At 36.4% G+C, this 20,031-nt stretch overlaps 1 protein-coding gene across 5 annotated transcripts; it reads left to right on the forward strand.

Moving 5' to 3' along the window:
- Window positions 1–1,019: 1,019 nt before the first annotated feature.
- On the forward strand, window positions 1,020–10,330 carry LOC136267267 (uncharacterized). 5 transcript variants are annotated; one of them, XM_066062362.1, is made up of 18 exons: window positions 1,021–1,165; window positions 2,117–2,185; window positions 2,792–2,873; window positions 2,931–3,230; window positions 3,363–3,644; window positions 4,656–4,732; window positions 5,035–5,251; window positions 5,325–5,633; window positions 6,157–6,276; window positions 6,342–6,375; window positions 6,445–6,523; window positions 6,843–6,881; window positions 6,936–6,962; window positions 7,059–7,097; window positions 7,159–7,236; window positions 7,582–7,623; window positions 9,227–9,339; window positions 10,116–10,330. In XM_066062362.1, the coding sequence occupies exons 2-18, from the start codon at window positions 2,120–2,122 to the stop codon at window positions 10,132–10,134; spliced, it is 1,923 nt and encodes a 640-aa protein (XP_065918434.1). In that variant the 5' UTR covers window positions 1,021–1,165; window positions 2,117–2,119; the 3' UTR covers window positions 10,135–10,330. The 5 variants fall into 5 exon arrangements, with proteins under 5 accessions (XP_065918442.1, XP_065918434.1, XP_065918449.1 ...); XM_066062377.1 differs by having other exon boundaries at window positions 1,024–1,165; window positions 2,117–2,222; window positions 6,154–6,276; XM_066062355.1 differs by having other exon boundaries at window positions 1,024–1,165; window positions 6,154–6,276.
- Window positions 10,331–20,031: the final 9,701 nt, after the last annotated feature.

Here is a 20,031-nt window from a genome sequence, read left to right on the forward strand (position 1 = left end):
CTTCATCCTTCAGCCTGTTCAAACTTTAATTACATCGTGGCATAGAAGCCAAGTGTGGTCATCCACACCTCTTCTGAAAGTGGTTTAGGACCAATCAACGCTCACCTACCCAGGGGTGATTTGCCTGCAGAACTTTTCTATTGTAGAGTCCCCAGACCCTTTCGGAGCAGGTGCTTATAATTTCCAATCGATAAGCGCCGTGCGGAGAAATAGGGTCTGGCTGCGCGAGACTAATGCACACTGTGAAGTGCAGGTGTTAAAAGTCCTTTACGAGCCACATCAACTGATCTTGCTTGGAGCACGACACTATACAGTCTTCACATTACGCGCACAGTTTGTGTTATATAGACAGTGCTGGTACAATGCTATTGATTGAGAAAGAATAGTGACACCAATTTGAAAAATAGCCATGTGTTTATTAGTATCCGCTACTCATAATCATTTCTATTTCAATCGAATTGTAAGACTTTGGAATCATCTACCTATTTTATACTTATCCTTACCATCTTATGCCATCAAAAAAAACTTACAAAGCATCTATGGGACCATTTAATGGTTAACTATAACTCTGATCGATCCTGTTCATTTCATCTCTCATGTCCATGCCACCAATGCTCAAGACAACCAGCCTCTACCAATTTTCTCCCCCTTTAATTATTGACACTGATCTGCAAACTATAGCATAGTTACTCTACACAGTTAAGTAAATTTAGTAATAAGTGTTAATTGTGATGAATGTATAGCTGTACATTTCTGGCTGTGGGCACAGGTTTCCCACAGACTTTTGATGCAGGCTATCCTGCATCAAAACGCATTAGCTATAAATAAATATATAAAACTAATGTAGACGTATAAACAGTGAGTATGATGCGCGTGAGAGCAGGAGCTTATCGAGTCCGGACTCGATAAGCTCCTGGTGAGAGCTATAGGAGAGCGTAACGATAGTCACGTGCCACGTGTGCAGCAACATACTAACATGTGCTAATCAGCTAGGTGGACACTCCGGTGTACACAAAACCGCGATCGGCTACACCGACTATTTCACTATAGCTATTTGGCGTTAAGAAGATATAGCTACTGTATACTTCATAGACCTAGGGCGATTCTGGCACCTATTTTACCGAGATACAGATAAACCCAGTAGAAGCGTTGAAAGGAACGAAAGGTCAGTTGGTTGCCGTCGCACTTATTAGCTAACCTGAATCGTTTTATTCAATGTATTGAGTGCATGGCCAGTAGCTAGTTTAAGAAATAAAATTATAGCTACATAGCTAAAGCGAGGTCATGCACTTCTGTTGGTCGCAAATTGTTGCGGCTAGCTATAAACTTGTTTCGCTATGACCTTTTGAAACTAGAGTTTAGCAATTGTGGCTCGCTAAATTTTTTGGTTGTTCAACGAAGAAACAACGTGTTTGATTCTATGCCGAACTATAGTAACAGTTTGTATAGCCATGTTAAATTGCGATCTCCATGCGGCATTCATGCGGCGCTCGTGTGTATATACTGTAGTAGCTACACTGTATAGGGCACGTATCTAGCGCGTAGTTCATGTGTCCTTATGAAGTTTACGTGACTGATAGTCTGATACTAAATGTTATAACAAGGTGGTATTACATGTGTATAACAAGGAAACATGGGTGGTAGATAGTGCATGTAATTGAAGAAAAAGTGACTGGCTTCCATCAAAGCCAGCATGTGATTGCAATACATCTTATTGTTACGCTGTGTTGGGTTGGGTTACATCATGTTTCTAAACTGATTACTTACAGGAAGTAAGTGGTCCATTTGAAATCCTTTGATGCCAATGAACAATTAATTAACCTACTAATGCTTGATATGAGTGCATGGTAACCCATGCAGTAACAAGTGAAGCCTGCTTGTTGTGTAAGGATCCTTTAGCTCAATTATATGTTTGTGGTATCAGCTACTTGATAGCTATAGAGCTACGAATGTTTGTCCTCAGGCCTTTGACTTTATTCATCAACATTGATTAGAAGCTTTAGTACATGTATGTTGCACAGAGTAATTAATTGGTACCAATATGTGTGTGTTGATAGAAGGGTAACTACTTTTTGTGTTTCAGTGATAAATACTTATAATCTTTCCCTGCCTATAGAAAATGATGCAAATTTTGAGGAACAAGGAAGTATGTCACATGGCTTCTGTGACTGAATTTCATATGAAGGTGCAAAACCAACAGATACTGTTCCCCACCTAATGAAGTTAGACATTGAACTTCTGAGTGATGTAAATCTGAGTGATGATCCCCATTGCATCTACAAATTATGGCATGTTGTTATTTTACAATAAGATTTCTAAGCTACGTAATTCTTGTAGGGGCTTCCGCTTATTATTTATAAAAGTATGGAAACAGCTTTATAGACAATGTTATTCTGATTGCTACTGCTTCAGCAAACCAAAACAGAGGAGAATGCTGTAAATTATTTTAAGAGAATCAATAGCTCATGTGAACAAGTACATGTACCTAAAAATTATTTTTGTTACAATAGATGACAAAGGTTTAAGACCACAGAAATCTCAACTGAGAAAAAAGATCCAAAATTTGTAATATCTCCCTTTCACTAAACCAAGTCTTCTAGTAGTACTTGTAACTGGAGTTGCTGATTTTTAAATATGACGATTGTCAATTATTACAAAAAGGAGTGGAATGTAAACAGTGATCAATGAAAATATGTGAAACCATATCATCTGAGTGGATAGATGTTTAGCTAGTGGCTAGATATAGTCAGGCCTCAAAAATTTAATTAAAGTGTTATTCATTTTCATGCAGTGCCTCACTCTGAAGATGGAGTATCATTTCCTATTTATTCTGTTACTATTGTTGATCACACTGCACGACTCTGAACAACAAGGTAAATAATGCAAATCTCACTACTATTCGTTTAATCATTATGTACGTATATGAACAGGTCTTGTAATTACCAACCCACCTCTGGATAATGTAGTGTGTGTTGGAGATGAAGTTAACATCACTTGCGGGTATAACTTCAGTGTTCAAATATTTCCAGTCTGGATAATTGGCGGTCAACCATTTTCTGGTAGTAATATTGAAAACAGTTCCATGTTTGAGTCACCCATTGTTGGTGATACCTTTGACACAGTATTAACAGTGCATTCTGCTGATGAAATGATGAATCAAACAAGTTTTAAATGTGAATTTCAATTCCTTCCACCTATAACAAGTTCTGATGGCTTACTAACAGTCATGGGTATGTATGCATATGCTTATGTGCACCTGTAAACGTTATTTAGAGGATATAGTAAATGAAATGTTGTTTGAGTGTGTTTTGAAATGACTTGTTTGTTCTTTAAGCATTAAACAAGTCTATCTTATTTTACAGGTGTCCCAATGGCATCAATTATCAAGGTGTTAGAAAGGAGACTGACCTCATTGGTAATATCATGGGACACATTCAGCCATACCTCATGTGGTGACGTGACATACAATGTGACCTTATCTGATGGGACAGCAGAACTGGTGGAGGAGAGAACCACTACTAGTAATACTATCAGTTACACTGATCTTGATAATGATACTCAATATGAAGTGACAGTGTTAGCTATTAACAATGCTGGACCAGGAACTGTTGTTACTACTAATGTAACCACCTTAACTCCTTCAGGTTAGTGGCTGGGCACAAATAATTATGTTACATAGCATAAGCTGTGAGTGACTATATGTAGAGAAATTTGTATAGTTGGTTATATATATGCTAGGTATTTATATTTCTTTCTTCAATTCTGTTAGCTATCATTTTTCTGTGCCTCTTGTGCTTTACAAAATATTACAAATCTGTAACATTTGGTATACTACTTTGATGAAACTAACTATTGCTAAGTTTCACAAGAGAATTGCACACTGTAGAATCATTTGTTGGGTGCATGTGCTTTTAAATTTGTACTTCAAACATTGCTGCATTGATGGAATCTGCTACTGTACATGTTTATAATCGTGACTAAAACAAAGAGATGGACATGTGTCATACATCATGATACATGCAGATAGCTAGATAGGGTGAGATTTTAGTTACTTTTGTGTTCATGGTACATATTGTATGACCAGCACACCCAAGCACCTAATGTCAGGTTGTAACAACAAAATTTTAAGTGAGGAGTGGTAGCCGGTTGATGTACATGACACTTTGAACAGTGTGTGAAGTTCACATGCTGTATCCAGGGGGTCCGGGGTATGCCCCACAGGAAATCAGTCTTATGAAATTGAATTTGGTAACAACAATGAATACATGACTGCTATATTAGAGAAAGTGAAGGTGCTAAGCTCCCTCTAAACTAACAGTGGTGTGGCTCTAGTCCCTTTCCCCTGTTGCTATGCCTAGCTATGTGTGTGTGTGTGTGTGTGTATGCGCGCGCGCCTGCATGTGTGTGTGTGTGTGTGTGTGTGTGTGTGTGTGTGTGTGTGTGTGTGTGTGTGTGTGTGTGTGTGTGTGTGTGTGTGTGTGAGTGAGTGAGTGAGTGAGTGAGTGATGTATCACCATGATAAACAGATTGTGTAAACCACCATGTAGCTTAAACAGCTCACAATTCCTGTGGAGTTCATGAAAATGTAAAAAATAATCTTTGTATTCTGTATTTCATATAGATGCTATGCTTATTTTGTTGCTTTCAAATTTTAGCACCTTCTCCTCCAAGAGACTTGACAGTTTACATAAAGTTTGTCAATTACAAGCCGGTTGTTAAGATTACCTGGAATGTGAGTTTGTAGTACACTACACATACTGTAGTTACTATCCAATATTCCCTAAATAGTGTTTTTTTCAGCTTTTGTTTTGGTGGCCTACGAATTAACTTGCTGGAGTTCAAACAAAGATAGACTGGTTCTCAGCTAGGGTTAGACTCCACTCATCTTATACATGCAAACAGAGAACCTATACTGTGTGTACACCATGTGCATTGCTGTACCATATTATTTGACTGTACCTGTATTGCTAGGATACACACTTATTGTGCTGTTACTTTCATTACTAAATACGTTGTGCCTACTTGTGTTTGTAGGTTTCTCCATTATCACCTAATATGCCTGAGGTGGAGGGTTTTACTGTCTCTATGACTGGTGAAGATGGCAGGCCTAATATTTATAAAGTGGGACCTGATGTAACCACTTTTACATCAGACAATGATGTTTCCACCCATCTCAGTGTTGGAGTTTACACTATTTCTGTCTGCAGTGAGAACAGTGTGGGACACAGTGAGGCAGTTAGTGCTCCTTTAAGTATGTACACTGTAGTAGAGTACTGTAGATTCACATTTTAAACTGCTGTTACACTCAATCAATATTCACACAGCTGTTCGATGGCTCAAGTCAGCATCAGTCCAGCTACTCCAAGATAATGAAAGCATCTCTGTGATGTGTAACGTGACTGAGTCAACTCCTCTAGTTAAATGTTTATCCAGACTGAACTGTTCTAAATGTGATGGGGTCACTTCTAAAGTGTTCTCTGGACATATTGAAATACCAGTCCTAGCTGACAATGATTATCACATTTCTATACAAGTAGTCAGAGAAGACACTGGTGTAACACTGGAAGATTATAGTGAAGTAAAAACCTTCTCAGTCCCAAAACCAACAAGCGACCCAAGCTCAACAATGCCAAGTACTAAGTTTTAATTATAATTGATTACACCTATTTATTTACATGTACTGTATCATATTTATTTGTATGATAGTCCAGGTGTTTATTTCAAGTGATTTTGGACTTAGGTTATACGGTAAATGAGCCTGGAATCTATTCAGGCCCAGGCATCTATATATTAGAGAGCACAAGGAAAATAACGATTGTACACATTATAGTGCTTAAAACATCTTTATAATTGACTTATGCTTTGGAATCTTTACTTGTAAGAAATGACAAAGTGAGGTAAAGCTTATTTATCTAGTATGTAGAGTTTTGTATAGCACGCAACTCGGCTGTTTATAACCTATGCTTTAGTACCCCAGTACTCCAGGAATGTATTCTGTAATTTGGGATGAAGAACCAGGTGTATATCTGAGCCCTGCTTTAAAACAGACAAAAATTATATGGTATATCAAAATGTAACTAGCTGAATGAATACTAAAGTAGTATTGGTTATATTATTGAATAATTCGTTGTAATGTACTTCATATTATTCCAGCAGCTTCATCCAGTGATGAAGACAACCCCAAACATCATATTGCTGTATTAAGTGCTATTGTTCTTCTTCTAATTGTGCTACTGGTTGCTATGATGTTCTGCTTGTGTATCTCAAGGAAAAGAAGTATGAATCTATTCATAGCATTGTAATGATGTATTTTATAAACAGCAATCTTCTTGTTTATGTAGGAAATTTGCTTTCTTTGGAACCTGACAAAAAAATGTACGTCATTTAACCTCTTAACTACATACAAACTGTGTGTGCTTTTATATGTGATTTTTATTAACACAGAGCCTGTAGCAATGGGCACATCCATAGTGATGGGTCATTAACAACCTCTACAAACGGTTCTATCAAGGATCACAATGATGTAATGGTCTATGTTGTTACAGTATGTGTCACTTGCATGATTGCCAAGGGGAGTCTTGTCATAGCTTATGTATACATGTATTAGTCTGCTGAGCTTTCGTTGTTGATTTTATTTTCACTTTTGTAAGTAGAGCAGGCTTAATTAAATGGGAGGGATGAAAAATGTTAAAATTAGTGAGATATGTGGCCATTTAATTATATGGAACATTTGTTAGCTATAGTGTATGTTCTATTAAAATAATAATTCATTATACCCCTGGGTGTAAGAGGATATATAGGGATGCTACCTGCCATTAGATGATTTATCATTTTCATTGTAGACACCAGGATATAGTGAAGTTGCAGACTTTAAAACTCCAGTAAGTAATTGATTCAGACATTATAATAATTATGGAATGTTTTGCTATTTATAGAAAAGAAAATCAACTAGCAGTGCAGAGGTAGGTAAATTAAATGTACAACTAGTTGATGGTTGTGCTCATATCAAGCTCTGCAGTGCATAAAGTTGTTGTTCATACCACAATATGTTTGTGTAGATACCAGCATATAGTGAAGTTGTTGAGTTCAAAAAGCCGGTATGTAATTGTTGGTTGTGTTTGTAAACTTTGATTAATATGTTTTCTATTTACTTTATAGAAAAAAGCATCTTGCTTTTTAGAAGGTGAAAAGTCACCAATTACAAGATCTTCTAGTGAATCATCAGAACCACAAAAGGTACATACTTACAATGTTTGCTAACATTCTCTGAATGAGACTTTGTTAGTATACAGCTGTAATTGTTACTGGATCTTCGAAAAGGGGTCTTATAACCTTCATGTGTTTAACCTATTGTCTTAAAATTACAACCAAGAATAGTGCTATGTCAGGAGTATAAAGTGACCAAATTTCAGGCTGGTACCATACTGGCATCCTCACAAGTTAAGTTATGGATTGCCAGGTACATGTAATTGGAAAGGCTATAAGACTCCTTTTCACAGATCCAGTCACAATTGCAGTATGGTTGTGCATTTTTGCATAACTTTTTTTTGTTTTTATATGCCACTTGTTTCATTTACATAGCCAATGAAGCCAGATGCTTATGCAGCTGTTAATATGGAGAAGGTTAGAGATATATATACAAATACTACTAGTTCCACAAAATAGAGTCTTACAGCTTTTCGGATTGCATATACCTGGCAACCCATAACTTAATTTGTGAAAGGAGGTAGCAGCTTGAAATCGATGATAGCTAGTGTTACCACTAGCTTATCACTTTGGTGTAATTTAAGGCAATTTGTTAAATGTATGAGGAGTGCCAAATATGGAAATTTGGAAAGGCCCTCTTTTACACATCCAGTCACATATTTGTGAAATGTTTTATTGCTGAGGCAAAGTTGTCTATGGGAAGATTAATCTTTTATGCACATTAGTTGCTGCTATTGTAGTTAGTACGTAACTATGAATATCAATCAATGCCATGTTTTTCCGTACTATACTGCATGTTAGGGATCATGGGGGTTTGCAAAAATACAAAACCAGCCTCACAATACCTTCGTGGTGACTTGGCACTAAAAGTTGGCAGTATTAGTTAAGCCCAAACGTGCCTTCAGTATGATTCAAAATGCTTCCTATAGGTTGCTACAAAGTTTTTATTCAGTGGAATTTTCTCCTGACTGACTGACTGACTGACTAGTCAGACAAGTGTAAACTCGATAATTATAATGGCTGGGCTTGACAGTATATCACTGTTAAACGTTGTTTCAGCCTGCATGTTGTACTACGTGCAATGCACACATCATGAACTTGCTTTTGTCCTCTTTTGTGTTACATTTCATTCCATTGACAGTGTAAGGCAGTAGTGTGTGATGGTTTTCCTACAGTGTATTTGTAATGGGAATTTTTTTTAGTGACTGGAATGATTATAGAGATGCTGGCACTTCTCATAGTGTTCTTCACTGCATAATGAGCTAAACAAAGCATAATGGCCACTTCGGTAATTGATAGTTGGGTTGTGTGTTCAGCCGGAAACATCAAGTCTGGTGCTATTCTTTGTTACCGATTCATGTTCGCCAGTCATAATAACAGTGTGTTACAGAAAAGTAAACAAACAAGTGTAAGGAGAAAGTAGGATTTTTTAAAGTTCTGTTACAGTAGTACAGAGAGATTGCCTACTCCTGAGATATACTAGTGGATATTTAATTCAGTTGTGGGGTATAGACTATGATCACTAGTATCTTCAGGTGTAGGTGTCCTCACCTTTTACATCTACAGTATGATCCCTAATTTAACTTAAAATTCATTGTTTCTTGTGCTTGTTTATTTGAGTTGAAAAAACAATGTTTTGAAGTGACAGAAACCTGTTAAGAAAGCTACCATCAAGACAACCAAAGTAGCTCTTTAGGCAAGACCGTAAAAATGATGCTCTAATAATAATAATGCAATCATTATACTCTAATATAAGAGTCAAAATTTAATATTCTAATAGAACACTCACACTACTTATTGTCTCGTCTACTAAGCTATCCTGGATTTATGACTCTTTACATTTGAGAATATTTAAATAAAATGTATAGAATAATTATTTTCTTATAAAATTAATTTTATGCATGATTTCCTGGACATTACTTTCGAGTCCCTGTGATAATATGGGCTTAACCATTTCGCCCTTGGGTCTGTACATAGCATTTGTTGGCTTGCTTTAACTACAGTTTATATTTTTTCACAGAAATACAACAAGAGCAACTATGTGGAATTGGAAGGTTTTGATGACAAGATACTCACAGTCATGCCTGTACCAGTACCAGAAGTGACTTATTCAGATGTGAAGGTTGACTTGAGGTAGGTACTTCAGTGTGTCCAGATTATAGCATTATGATTAAAGGTTGTTACTTGAAAACATGTACATGATGCATAATATATTATTGTATAAAGAATCTTCATGAGGTTTTAGTGTTATTCAATTGACTTCCTGCTTCTCAGGCTTTTTGCAGATCCCTTGTGGAATAGGGAATAATAAACACAGGATCCATGTCATTAGGAACCCATGGAAAATGCTTTTTAATCTCTCTATTTTGCTTTCTAGCATTTCTTTTCTTCTTCACCTATTATTCCTAAAATTATTCCCTGGAATGATTCCTGAAATGCAGCTAAATGTATCTGTTTTCTTCTGCAACTGTAGAGGCAATCATACTAACAAGATTAAATAATTGTTGCACCTTAAAAGATTGTAATACTCTAACAGAGCAATGACCTTACATTAAGTGACTGCTTTATTAGGGTAGGTGAATGCTCTATTAGATTATCTTAATTTTTATTTATGCTGGTGGTGTTTGTGAGACATATCTAAGAGAATTTTACATTATATACTGCAAGTAAAATTATTTATGATTTTAAATTAATCATTTCTGAAAATCATTCTATAACTATTCTTAGTTCATTTTGCCACCTATTATTCCTGATATTATTCTACAACATTTTCCTAAACATCATGCTTTAACTACGACATTAGATCAGTTGTTCTATGTACTTACATGATGCACTTATTGCAGTCAAAACTGTTGCTCTATTATAATGTAAACATACCTTCATATTATGAATTTAGATTTTTTTTGCAGTAAGCAAGAAAACTCCTAGACTTTGACCAGTTCTATCCGCTACACCATGAACAACTACTGTACTTTTAGTTATATACACATACTAGTACTTAAGTAGATTTTTTATAAGCTGTATCACAAAATCATTAATCATTATCTGATAATGTGTATGCTTGCATGCTTTGTACTCATATATGTATGTACTGAATGAATACTGCATGTTTAGTACTTTTTGAGTTTTATGATTATTTCATACACGTGCAAGTGCATTATCTTCAACACATTTCAAAGTTTCACAGTGAAAAGTTCATATGAGAGGGAGGGAGGGAGACAGACTAGAAAGTTCATGAGAGAGAGAGAGAACTATAGAATGTAGGACAAGTGCAATAAACTAATATGCTACATATTTAACCTGGTAAATAAATATGAGCAGTTACAGAATTAAATAAGAATCATAGGTACAAGTTTCCCTGTCTCGTGTTTGCATGAGTGCACTCACACTCAGCAGATTTTCTCAGGGACACATGATGCTACTACTGGAATTCTGCATGAGGGGTTCTTTGATTTCTGTACAATTGTGCCAAAAGCACTTTACTGGTGTTTCCAAACCCATGCATATTATGCATGCATGCACAGTACCTCTCTCCTCTTCTAAAAAGATCACTAGGTTTTCAAAAAGACAAACACAAAGTAGGATCGTTATGCCTCTAGATTACTGGCACTTACTATAGCACAGTTGTAAGGAAACCACATTTAGGTCCTATGTAGTTTCAATGCCTGCATCTGGTTTTGCCTGGTTTTAGATCTTTTCTTTGGTAGGAAACTGATTTATTTTCCTTACTCCAGTGCTACACTGATGATCTAGTGTTAACCAAATAAACAAAATTATGTTAACTGATTATATTAAGTTATCATTATTCTCTTCTTATGTGATTTGTGCATGTACAAGGGTTAGAATAATAGAAACTGTTCAGTGCTCATTTGCAAAATTAAATTAATAGCTACCATTAATCTTTCCTTGATTGACAAAGACACGTACTAATTGTAATACTCCAGTCCACCAAAATTTCAACATAGCTATTCCATGTAATGAAGGAATAATTATACTCTAATAAAGTAGTCATGTTGTCATAAGCAAATAGTTATTGCTCAAGCATGACAATACAATGTGATATTACTGTTGATGTGCTAAAGATAGAACAGTGAAAGACAGTGATAACTTGCAGTACTATCTATTAATATTTACAGTAACTGTATCAAGACACACGGTAGTGTGTAGTGCGGCCCAAGAAGCCGGCGCGTAACACCCGTGAGTATATTGACAGGAAGAAAAAAAACGCAATTTTCGCACCTCCGTAGCTCCGTGCTGCCTTGATGAAACAAGACGATTTTTGCTGTGGACACTCCCTCCACCTTCAGCACTCCACATTCCAAATTTGAGCGAAATCGCTGCGCGCGTTCCCGAGATATTCGACTTCAAAAATTGGCTCAGTTTCTTCGTTTTTTTTTCTTCTTATTTTTCTTTTTCTTGTCGCACACTTACAAAAACTGCTATAAAACTCGAACGCCATATCCGATTGCCTTGAAATTTGGCACACAGAAGGGGAATATAAAGGCGCATCTCGGTACCAACTGTGGCTGGAATACGATAAACAGGCAAAGAGTTATGAGCGATTATTCACGAAAAATAACACCAATATGTTGTCACGCCTACAGGGTAAACCGCGTATGGGAAGAAGCTGAAAATCGGTGGGTGAATAGGTTAACTATTGAACCTCAAACCTTTTGTGGTTTGAAAGAAATCGAGCTAAAAAACAGGAAGATACAACGAAAAAACCAACAGTGAGTAACAATTACGCAATCGAGATTAGCTAATAAAAAAAACGACTGCTTGCCACGCCTACCAGATAAACCGCTTGGGGTAATGCTTTGAAAATAGTTGTACAGATGGAATAATCATCTTAGAAAGGCTCATCAATGGTGTAGAAGAATCAGACTTAAAACCACGGAGTTATAACACGAAATCCAACTTGGTGCAGCAAGTGCGAGATCGAGATACTCTAATAGAGCAGTCATCCTAATAGAGCAGTCACCCTGAAGAGAATTCAAGAGATCAGCTAGAAACAAGAAACCTGTATAGAGATCAGCTACACACAAGTCATCCTGTAGAGAGATCAGCTAGAAGAAGTTACCTTGTAGGGAGTTCATGCAACTATGGAAAGGGATAGTTCAGCTAGAAAAAATCACCTTGTAGAGTTCAGCTATACAAAGAAACCACCATGTAGAGAGTTCAGCTACAAACAAATCTCCCTGTAGAGAGATTAGCTAGAAGAAGTTACCTTGTAGAGAGTTCAGCTACAAAGAAACCATCATGTAGAGAGTTCAGCTACAAACAAATCTCCCTGTAGAGAGATCAGCTAGAAGAAGTTACCTTGTAGAGAGTTCAGCTTCAAACAAATCACCCTGTAGAAAGATCAGCTAGAAGAGGTCACCTTGTAGAGAGTTCAGTTACAAAGAAACCACCATGTAGAGAGCTCAGCTACAAACTAGTGACTTTGTAAGAGACATCAGCTAGAAGAAGTTTCCTTGTAGAGAGTTCAGCTACAAAGAAACCATTCTTTAAAGAGCTCAGCTACAAACAAATCGCCTGTACAGAATTCAGCTACAAATAAATCACCATGTAGAAAGATGAGCTAGAAAAAGTTACCTTGTAGAGAGTTCAGTTACAAAGAGACCACCATGTAGAGAATTCAGCTACAAACTAGTGACCCTGTAAAGACATCAGCTAGAAGAAGTTACCTTGAGAGAGTTCAGCTACAAAGAAACCATTATTTAAAGAGCTCAGCTGCAAACAAATCACCTACACAGAATTCAGCTACAAACAAATCACCATGTAGAGAGATCAGCTAGAAGAAGTTATCTTGCAGATAGTTCAGCTACAAGCAAATCACCCTGTAGAGAGATCAGCTAGAAGAAGTTTGCTTGTAGAGAGTTCAGCTACAAAGAAACCATCATTTAGAGAGTTCAGCTTCAAACAAATCACCTGTAGAGAGTTCAGCTACATATAAATCTCCCTGTAGAGAGATCAGCTAGAAGAAGTTACCTTGTAGAGAGTTCAGCTACATATAAATCTCCCTGTAGAGAGATCAGCTAGAAGAAGTTACCTTGTAGAGAGTTCAGCTACAAACAAATCACCCTGTAGGAAGATCAGCTAGAAGAAGTCACCTTGTAGAAAGTTCAGTTACAAAGAAACCACCATGTAGAGAGTTCAGCTACAAACTAGTCACCTTGTACAGACATCAGCTAGAAGAAGTTACCTTGTAGAGAGTTCAGCTGCAAAGAAACTATTCTGTTTAGAGCTCAGCTGCAAACAAATCACCTGTACAGAATTCAGCTACAAACAAATCACCCTGTAGAGAGGTCAGCTAGAAGAAATTACCTTGTACATAGTTCAGCTACAAAGAAACCACCAAGTAGAGAGTTCAGCTGCAAAGGAATCACCCTGTATAAAATTCTGCCACAAACAAATTGCCCTGTAGAAAGATCAGTTAGAAGAAGTTACCTTTTAGATAGTTCAGCTACAAACAGATCTCCCTGTAGAGAGATTAGCTAGAAGAAATTACCTTTTAGAGAGTTCAGCTACAAAGAAACCACCATGTAGAGAGTTCAGCTGCAAAGAAATCACCCTGTAGAAAATTCTGCCACGATCAAATTGCCCTGTAGAAAGATCAGTTAGAAGAAGTTACCTTGTAGAGAGTTCAGTACAAAGAAACCATTCTGTAAAGAGCTCAGCTGCAAACAAATCACCTGTACAGAATTCAGCTACAAACAAATCACCCTGTAGAGAGATCAGCTAGAAGAAATTACTTTGTAGAGAGTTCAGCTACAAAGAAACCACCATGCAGAGAGTTCAGCTGCAAAGAAATCACCCTGTATAAAATTCTGCCACAAGCAAATTGCCTTGTAGAAAGATCAGTTAGAAGAAGTTACCTTTTAGATAGTTCAGCTACAAACAGATCTCCCTGTAGAGAGATCAGCTAGAAGAAATTACCTTGTAGAGAGTTCAGCTACAAAGAAACCACCATGTAGAGAGTTCAACTGCAAAGAAATCACCCTGTAGAAAATTCTGCCAGAAACAAATTGCCCTGTAGAAAGATCAGTTAGAAGAAGTTACCTTTTAGAGAGTTCAGCTACAAAGAAACCATTCTGTAAAGAGCTCAGCTGCAAACAAATCACCTGTACAGAATTCAGCTACAAACAAATCACCCTGTAGAGAGATCAGCTAGAAGAAGTTAACTTGTAGAGAGTTCAGCTACAAAGAAACCATCATTTAGAAAGTTCAAATTCAAACAAATCACCTGTAGAGATTTCAGCTACAAACAAATCTCCTTGTAGAGAGATCAGCTAGAAGAAGTTACCTGGTAGAGAGTGAAGCTACAAACAAATCATCCTATTGAAAGATCAGCTAGAAGAAGTCACCTTGTAGAAAGTTCAGTTACAAAGAAACCACCATGTAGAGAGTTCAGGTACAAACTAGTCACCTTGTAGAGACATCAGCTAGAAAAGTTACCTTGTAGAGAGTTCAGCTACAAACAAATCTCCCTGTAGAGAGATCAGCTAGAAGAAATTACCTTGTAGAGAGTTCAGCTACAAAGAAACCATTCTGTAAAGAGCTCAGCTGCAAACAAATCACCTGTACAGAATTCAGCTTCAAACAAATCACCCTGTAGAGAGATCAGCTAGAAGATATTACCTTGTAGGTATTTCAGCTACAAACAAATCACCCTGTAGAAAGATCAGTTAGAAGAAGTTACCTTTTAGAGAGATCAGCTACAAAGAAACCATTCTGTAAAGAGCTCAGCTGCAAACAAGTCACCTGTACAGAATTCAGATCACCTGTAGAGAGTTCAGCTACAAACAAATCTCCCTGTAGAGAGATCAGCTAGAAGAAGTTACCTTGTAGAGAGTGAAGCTACATACAAATCACCCTATTGAAAGATCAGCTAGAAGAAGTTACCTTGTAGAGAGTTCAGCTATTAAGAAACCACCATGTAGAGAGTTCAGCTGCAAAGAAATCACCCTGTAGAAAATTCTGCCAGAAACAAATTGCCCTGTAGAATGATCAGTTAGAAGAAGTTACCTTTTAGAGAGTTCAGCTACAAAGAAACCATTCTGTAAAGAGCTCAGCTGCAAACAAATCACCTGTACAGAATTCAGCTACAAACAAATCAGCCTGTAGAGAGATCAGCTAGAAGAAATTACCTTGTAGATAGTTCAGCTACAAACAAATCACCCTGTAGAAAGATCAGTTAGAAGAAGTTACTTTGTAGAGAATTCAGCTACAAAGAATCCGTAAAGAGCTCAGCTGCAAACAAATCACCTGTACAGAATTCAGCTACAAACAAATCACCCTGTAGAGAGATCAGATAGAAGAAGTTACCTTGTAGATAGTTCAGCTACAAACAAATCTCCCTGTAGAGAGATCAGCTAGAAGAAATTACCTTGTATTGAGTTCAGCTACAAAGAAACCATCATGTAGAGAGTTCAGCTGCAAAGAAATCACCACTGCCCAAATTTCAAGGCAGTAGCTCTTTCCAATCTGAAGTTATCAATTGTCAAAGTTGGCAAATTGGATGTGTGGAAGGCCCCTTTTTGCAAATCCGGTCACATATGTATTATATGTGACCGGATTTGCGAAAAAGAGTCTTCCACACACATCCAATTCTATGAACTTGAATGACCATACCTTTGTGCTCAAAGAAGATACTAACCTGAAATTTTGTTCATGTATTAACCTATGTTGTTACTCATCACTGTCCAAATTTCAAGGCAATACTATTTTCCTATCTGACATTATGAACTGCCAAAGTTCGTAAATTGGATGTGTGTGGAAGACCCCTTTTCGCAAATCCGGTCGCATATATATAATTTGTACATTTACTGATAAAATATTTAAAGTACATCTACTTCATCTTTTCTTCTTCCTGTAGTAAAGAAAAAAAACATAGGTTAAAAAAGTCCCAAAGCTGGCCATAGGCCGGCTTTGGGGTATACAAATACAAAAAGGAAAGGAAATCTAATCCAAAACAGCCAAGCTGTAAAAAAAGTGTGCGGCCCTCAGAAAGGCTATGGTGAAAAAAGATGTGAAATCCAAGGTGGCGGCCAAGAAATGGCTGTGATGGTAGGTTAATGGTAAAAATTTTAATAACGACAATTCAGGTGAATTTTTGTGCTGTTTCACAAAATTTACCTGAATTGTCATTATTAAAATTTTTACCATTAACCTACCATCACAGCCATTTCTTGGCCGCCACCTTGGATTTCACATCTTTTTTCACCATAGCCTTTCTGAGGGCCGCACACTTTTTTTACAGCTTGGCTGTTTTGGATTAGATAGTAGGTATCATGAATGTTAATACTGTTATCACAGCTGATCAATACATAATTATAAACAAATCGTAACCATATCCCTCTGTTATAGTTATGCATACATGCATACATGTTATATATACATTTAGCTACAGAACATACATGAAAAGAAGAAGCAACAGGCATTCCAACATTGTAGCTAGGTTAAGAATTGGTGTGCATTTGCCCTATGAATACAATAATTGCTATTAGTCCAACTATCCTTGCTCCTTATACTGTGCCTATGAGTAAATATTGGAAATGTAACTGTTCTATTAAAATTTGGATCTGTGTTTTGTAAAGTGTTCAATAATATACATCCACAGTAATACTTTGAAATTAAAATTACAGCATGCATATTCTAAACATAAATATTACTGCTGTTTCAGCTAAGCCACTGGATTACAAATTTGTTACAGTGAATTCTCTACATCCACATTATATTAATCACTCTCATAGCAGATGAAGTTATGTACCTGCACAATAGCAGAAGCACTAAAGCTGATGTAAAGTTGTAAACTCAGGGGTGGATATTTTAGGTTTGTCAGGGGGTGGGTGCACCAGGCTAGTAGGTATATGGAGCAAGAGTCTGGGGACTGGGGTAAAGGTGTGTTATATGTTTCAGGAATGAAAGTTTTGATGTAGGATACGTAGTTTATGTGATTAAATTGTGATTTATTTTTCCTGCATTGATCAAGAACTTTCAGTGGCAATCTATACCGTCAGAATGGCACTCAAAGGACCATGTCCATGTGCCTTTAATTTGCAAACATCCCTAGCAGGCTATGTAGCTAAGTGTGCCCATGGGATGGTACACTGCAGATGAAGGATTTCAAACTCAGATAAAACTGTGAAGGACATAATTATTATTATGCTTACGTGTTAAATAGGATGACTGTTCTATTAGAGTGTTTAACTGACTGTTCTATTAGAACAGGACTGCTCTCTTTTCCCTCACTGCCCCCCCTCTTCCCTGGGTCCACCACTGAAGGTCCAACTGGCAGCTTTAACAATGACCAATTTAGGGGGTGCTATAGAGCATCCCCATAAATATTAATGTAGTGTGCTAACTAGCAAGTTAGTAGAACTGTGTACTTTAGTTAGGTAGGCATAGGCAATGGAAAAATAGAAGGAGCAAGGAAAAAGATTAATTAAACTCTTTTAAGAATTAACAAAAGGTGATGGGAATAAGGATTATCATTGAAGCTGTTAAAAGTGAAATTCTAATAGAACAGTCAGATTAACTATAATAACAGTCAAAGGATTTCTTAAAGGTCAACAAAAATGATAGTGAAATTGAACATTTTCTTTATCTTTGCACTAATACAGTATCTCACTATTGTACTTCCATATCAAAGGAAGTTGAAATTTTGTACCTCATATGAAAATAAGTAATTTGACAACCTGTAGAGGTGTACTGTACGTAAGTTAACGATTGGAGTTTAATTAATCCCTCCAGACCCCATGCTTCCTAAGTAGCTATATACACTTCACACAAACTTTAAGTTTTCTTTAATTGTGGTCATGAAATTGCAAGAAAAAAATGATGTCAACACTGTATTCCTATTGTAGTACATACTTGCAGATATCCTACAGTTGGAAAATAATTTAACAACCCAATTGGCAAGTGTGTATGACCGCTCTCTGTATACAACAAAGAATATACCCCGAGCAAAATCATGTTTTGTATACAAACAAAAATGTTACCCAACCTAAGTCTTTGCTACGTAATTGTATGTATAGAATTTAACATCCCTGCTTTGTGCATTCTTATATCTGAACAAAGTTTACTGTATATAACAAAGTAGTCATTATCTGCTGCAGTATTGTAGCTTTGCTGTAGTTATGTAAGCATTACTAAACACATTTTCATAGAAGGTATGTAGCTGTAATTTAAACAGATGTCATAGGTTATTAGCCAGTTATACAATGCAATGGTGAGGCTTTAAATTCCTACGTAGACAGTCATAATAATAACATACAAAGTAATGCATGCCACCATTTACAGATGCAGACAGTACTATACAACAGTCATACATGCATACAACTGAATACATGCATACTTAGAAAACTGTACACCATGTGTAAAGTTGCATCCTGTATTCTAACCCCCTTCAAACTTAATAATAAACCCTGATCTAGTTTTCACAATAACATGTCAATTGCATAGTTTAATTTCACTGTCATTGAATGGTTACATTATCTTGACTTTGGTATATAAATAGCAGCATTCACCTTCTATTTTCTTTGCCTACAGTACTGATGATTGTGTAGTAGTGTACAGTAGTTGCTAAAAAATCGAACATTGTGCTAACCGTTTCATTTCAAGTCTTTGTGACAAGTTAATGAGGTACAGGTGAATGTATACAGCTTTCTGTCTTGTGTGTTTAGTTGTGTAAATGATTAATTAGTTTCAGCAAATTAGTAAATTTTCATTAAATTGTTTTGTTTTGTTGGTAGAATTGTTCAAATGGAAATTAAGATCATCATAGCTATTGCTTTTGTGGCTTGCCACATAATACCAGTGCTGGTAGATGGAATGAATATCCAGTACATTTGTGCCAGTCACATTAGTAAAAGTAATTCTTGCATTAAATGGCAGAATAGCCTAGATCTAGAAAGATTGATCAAGAATTTTACAGAACTCAACTTCTCACCAGGGACATACACTTTGCAGCAAAATATTTTCATCACCAATGTCAATAATGTTTCAATAGTGGGTAACAGTAGTACCGCACCTCTGGTTACATTTGATTGTAAAAACTGGAACTCTTCACTGGTTGTAACTAACTCAGCTTTTATCAAATTAAGAAACATCAGATTACTTGACTGCAGCAATTTCATCAGTTCAGAATACAGTGTCTTCTCATTCCCACCATTTACTAGAGCAGCAATATTCATATACAATGTATCCTCACTTGTGATCAGTAATGTATTACTAGGAAATAGTTGTGGTCATGGGATAATTGGAGTGAACATATTAGGTAGGTTATTACTGGAATATATCAAAGTGTATGGTAATACTACCATCAGTGACACTTGTGATAAACAGAAGACTGCTATTGGAGGAATAATATTAATGAATTTGGAGATTAAGAATACAGCACCATATTTAACTAGCACCACATTTGACTTCAAAGAGTGCATGTTTTTCAACTACAGCAGTGATATTGTTATTCCTGAAAATACTGGAAATAGGTCATCAATTTATGGTAATTACCTCCATTCATCAGCTATTGGTCTAGTACTGTATCAACAAAAAACCCATATTGATGTAAATATTGAGAATACTGTAATAACAGACCTTTCTTCTGTGAATGGATCAATGGTCACTGTTTTGTATTCACAGAATAATACTGCAAATGTAACATTGTTTAACTGTACTATACATGAAACTGAGACTACTGGGATTTATACTTATATAGTATTCATAAATTATAAGAATGGAACAGAAAAATACATAAACAGTGTATCAAGCATATTTAGTCTTTACTCATGTTGGTTTTCATACAATGATGCTGTTTCTATG

Source organism: Dysidea avara, chromosome 1, assembly GCF_963678975.1.
Source record: "Dysidea avara chromosome 1, odDysAvar1.4, whole genome shotgun sequence".
Lineage (NCBI taxonomy): Eukaryota > Metazoa > Porifera > Demospongiae > Dictyoceratida > Dysideidae > Dysidea > Dysidea avara.

Excerpts from the sequence above, each read along its gene's own strand:
- LOC136267267 (XM_066062355.1), top strand. The coding sequence starts at position 2,120 with ATGATGCAAATTTTGAGGAACAAGGAAGTATGTCACATGGCTTCTGTG. Across the intron at positions 6,376-6,444 it reads TTGGAACCTGACAAAAAAAT|AGCCTGTAGCAATGGGCACA; the intron begins GTACGTCATTTA and ends TTATTAACACAG. Across the intron at positions 6,882-6,935 it reads TTGCAGACTTTAAAACTCCA|AAAAGAAAATCAACTAGCAG; the intron begins GTAAGTAATTGA and ends TGCTATTTATAG.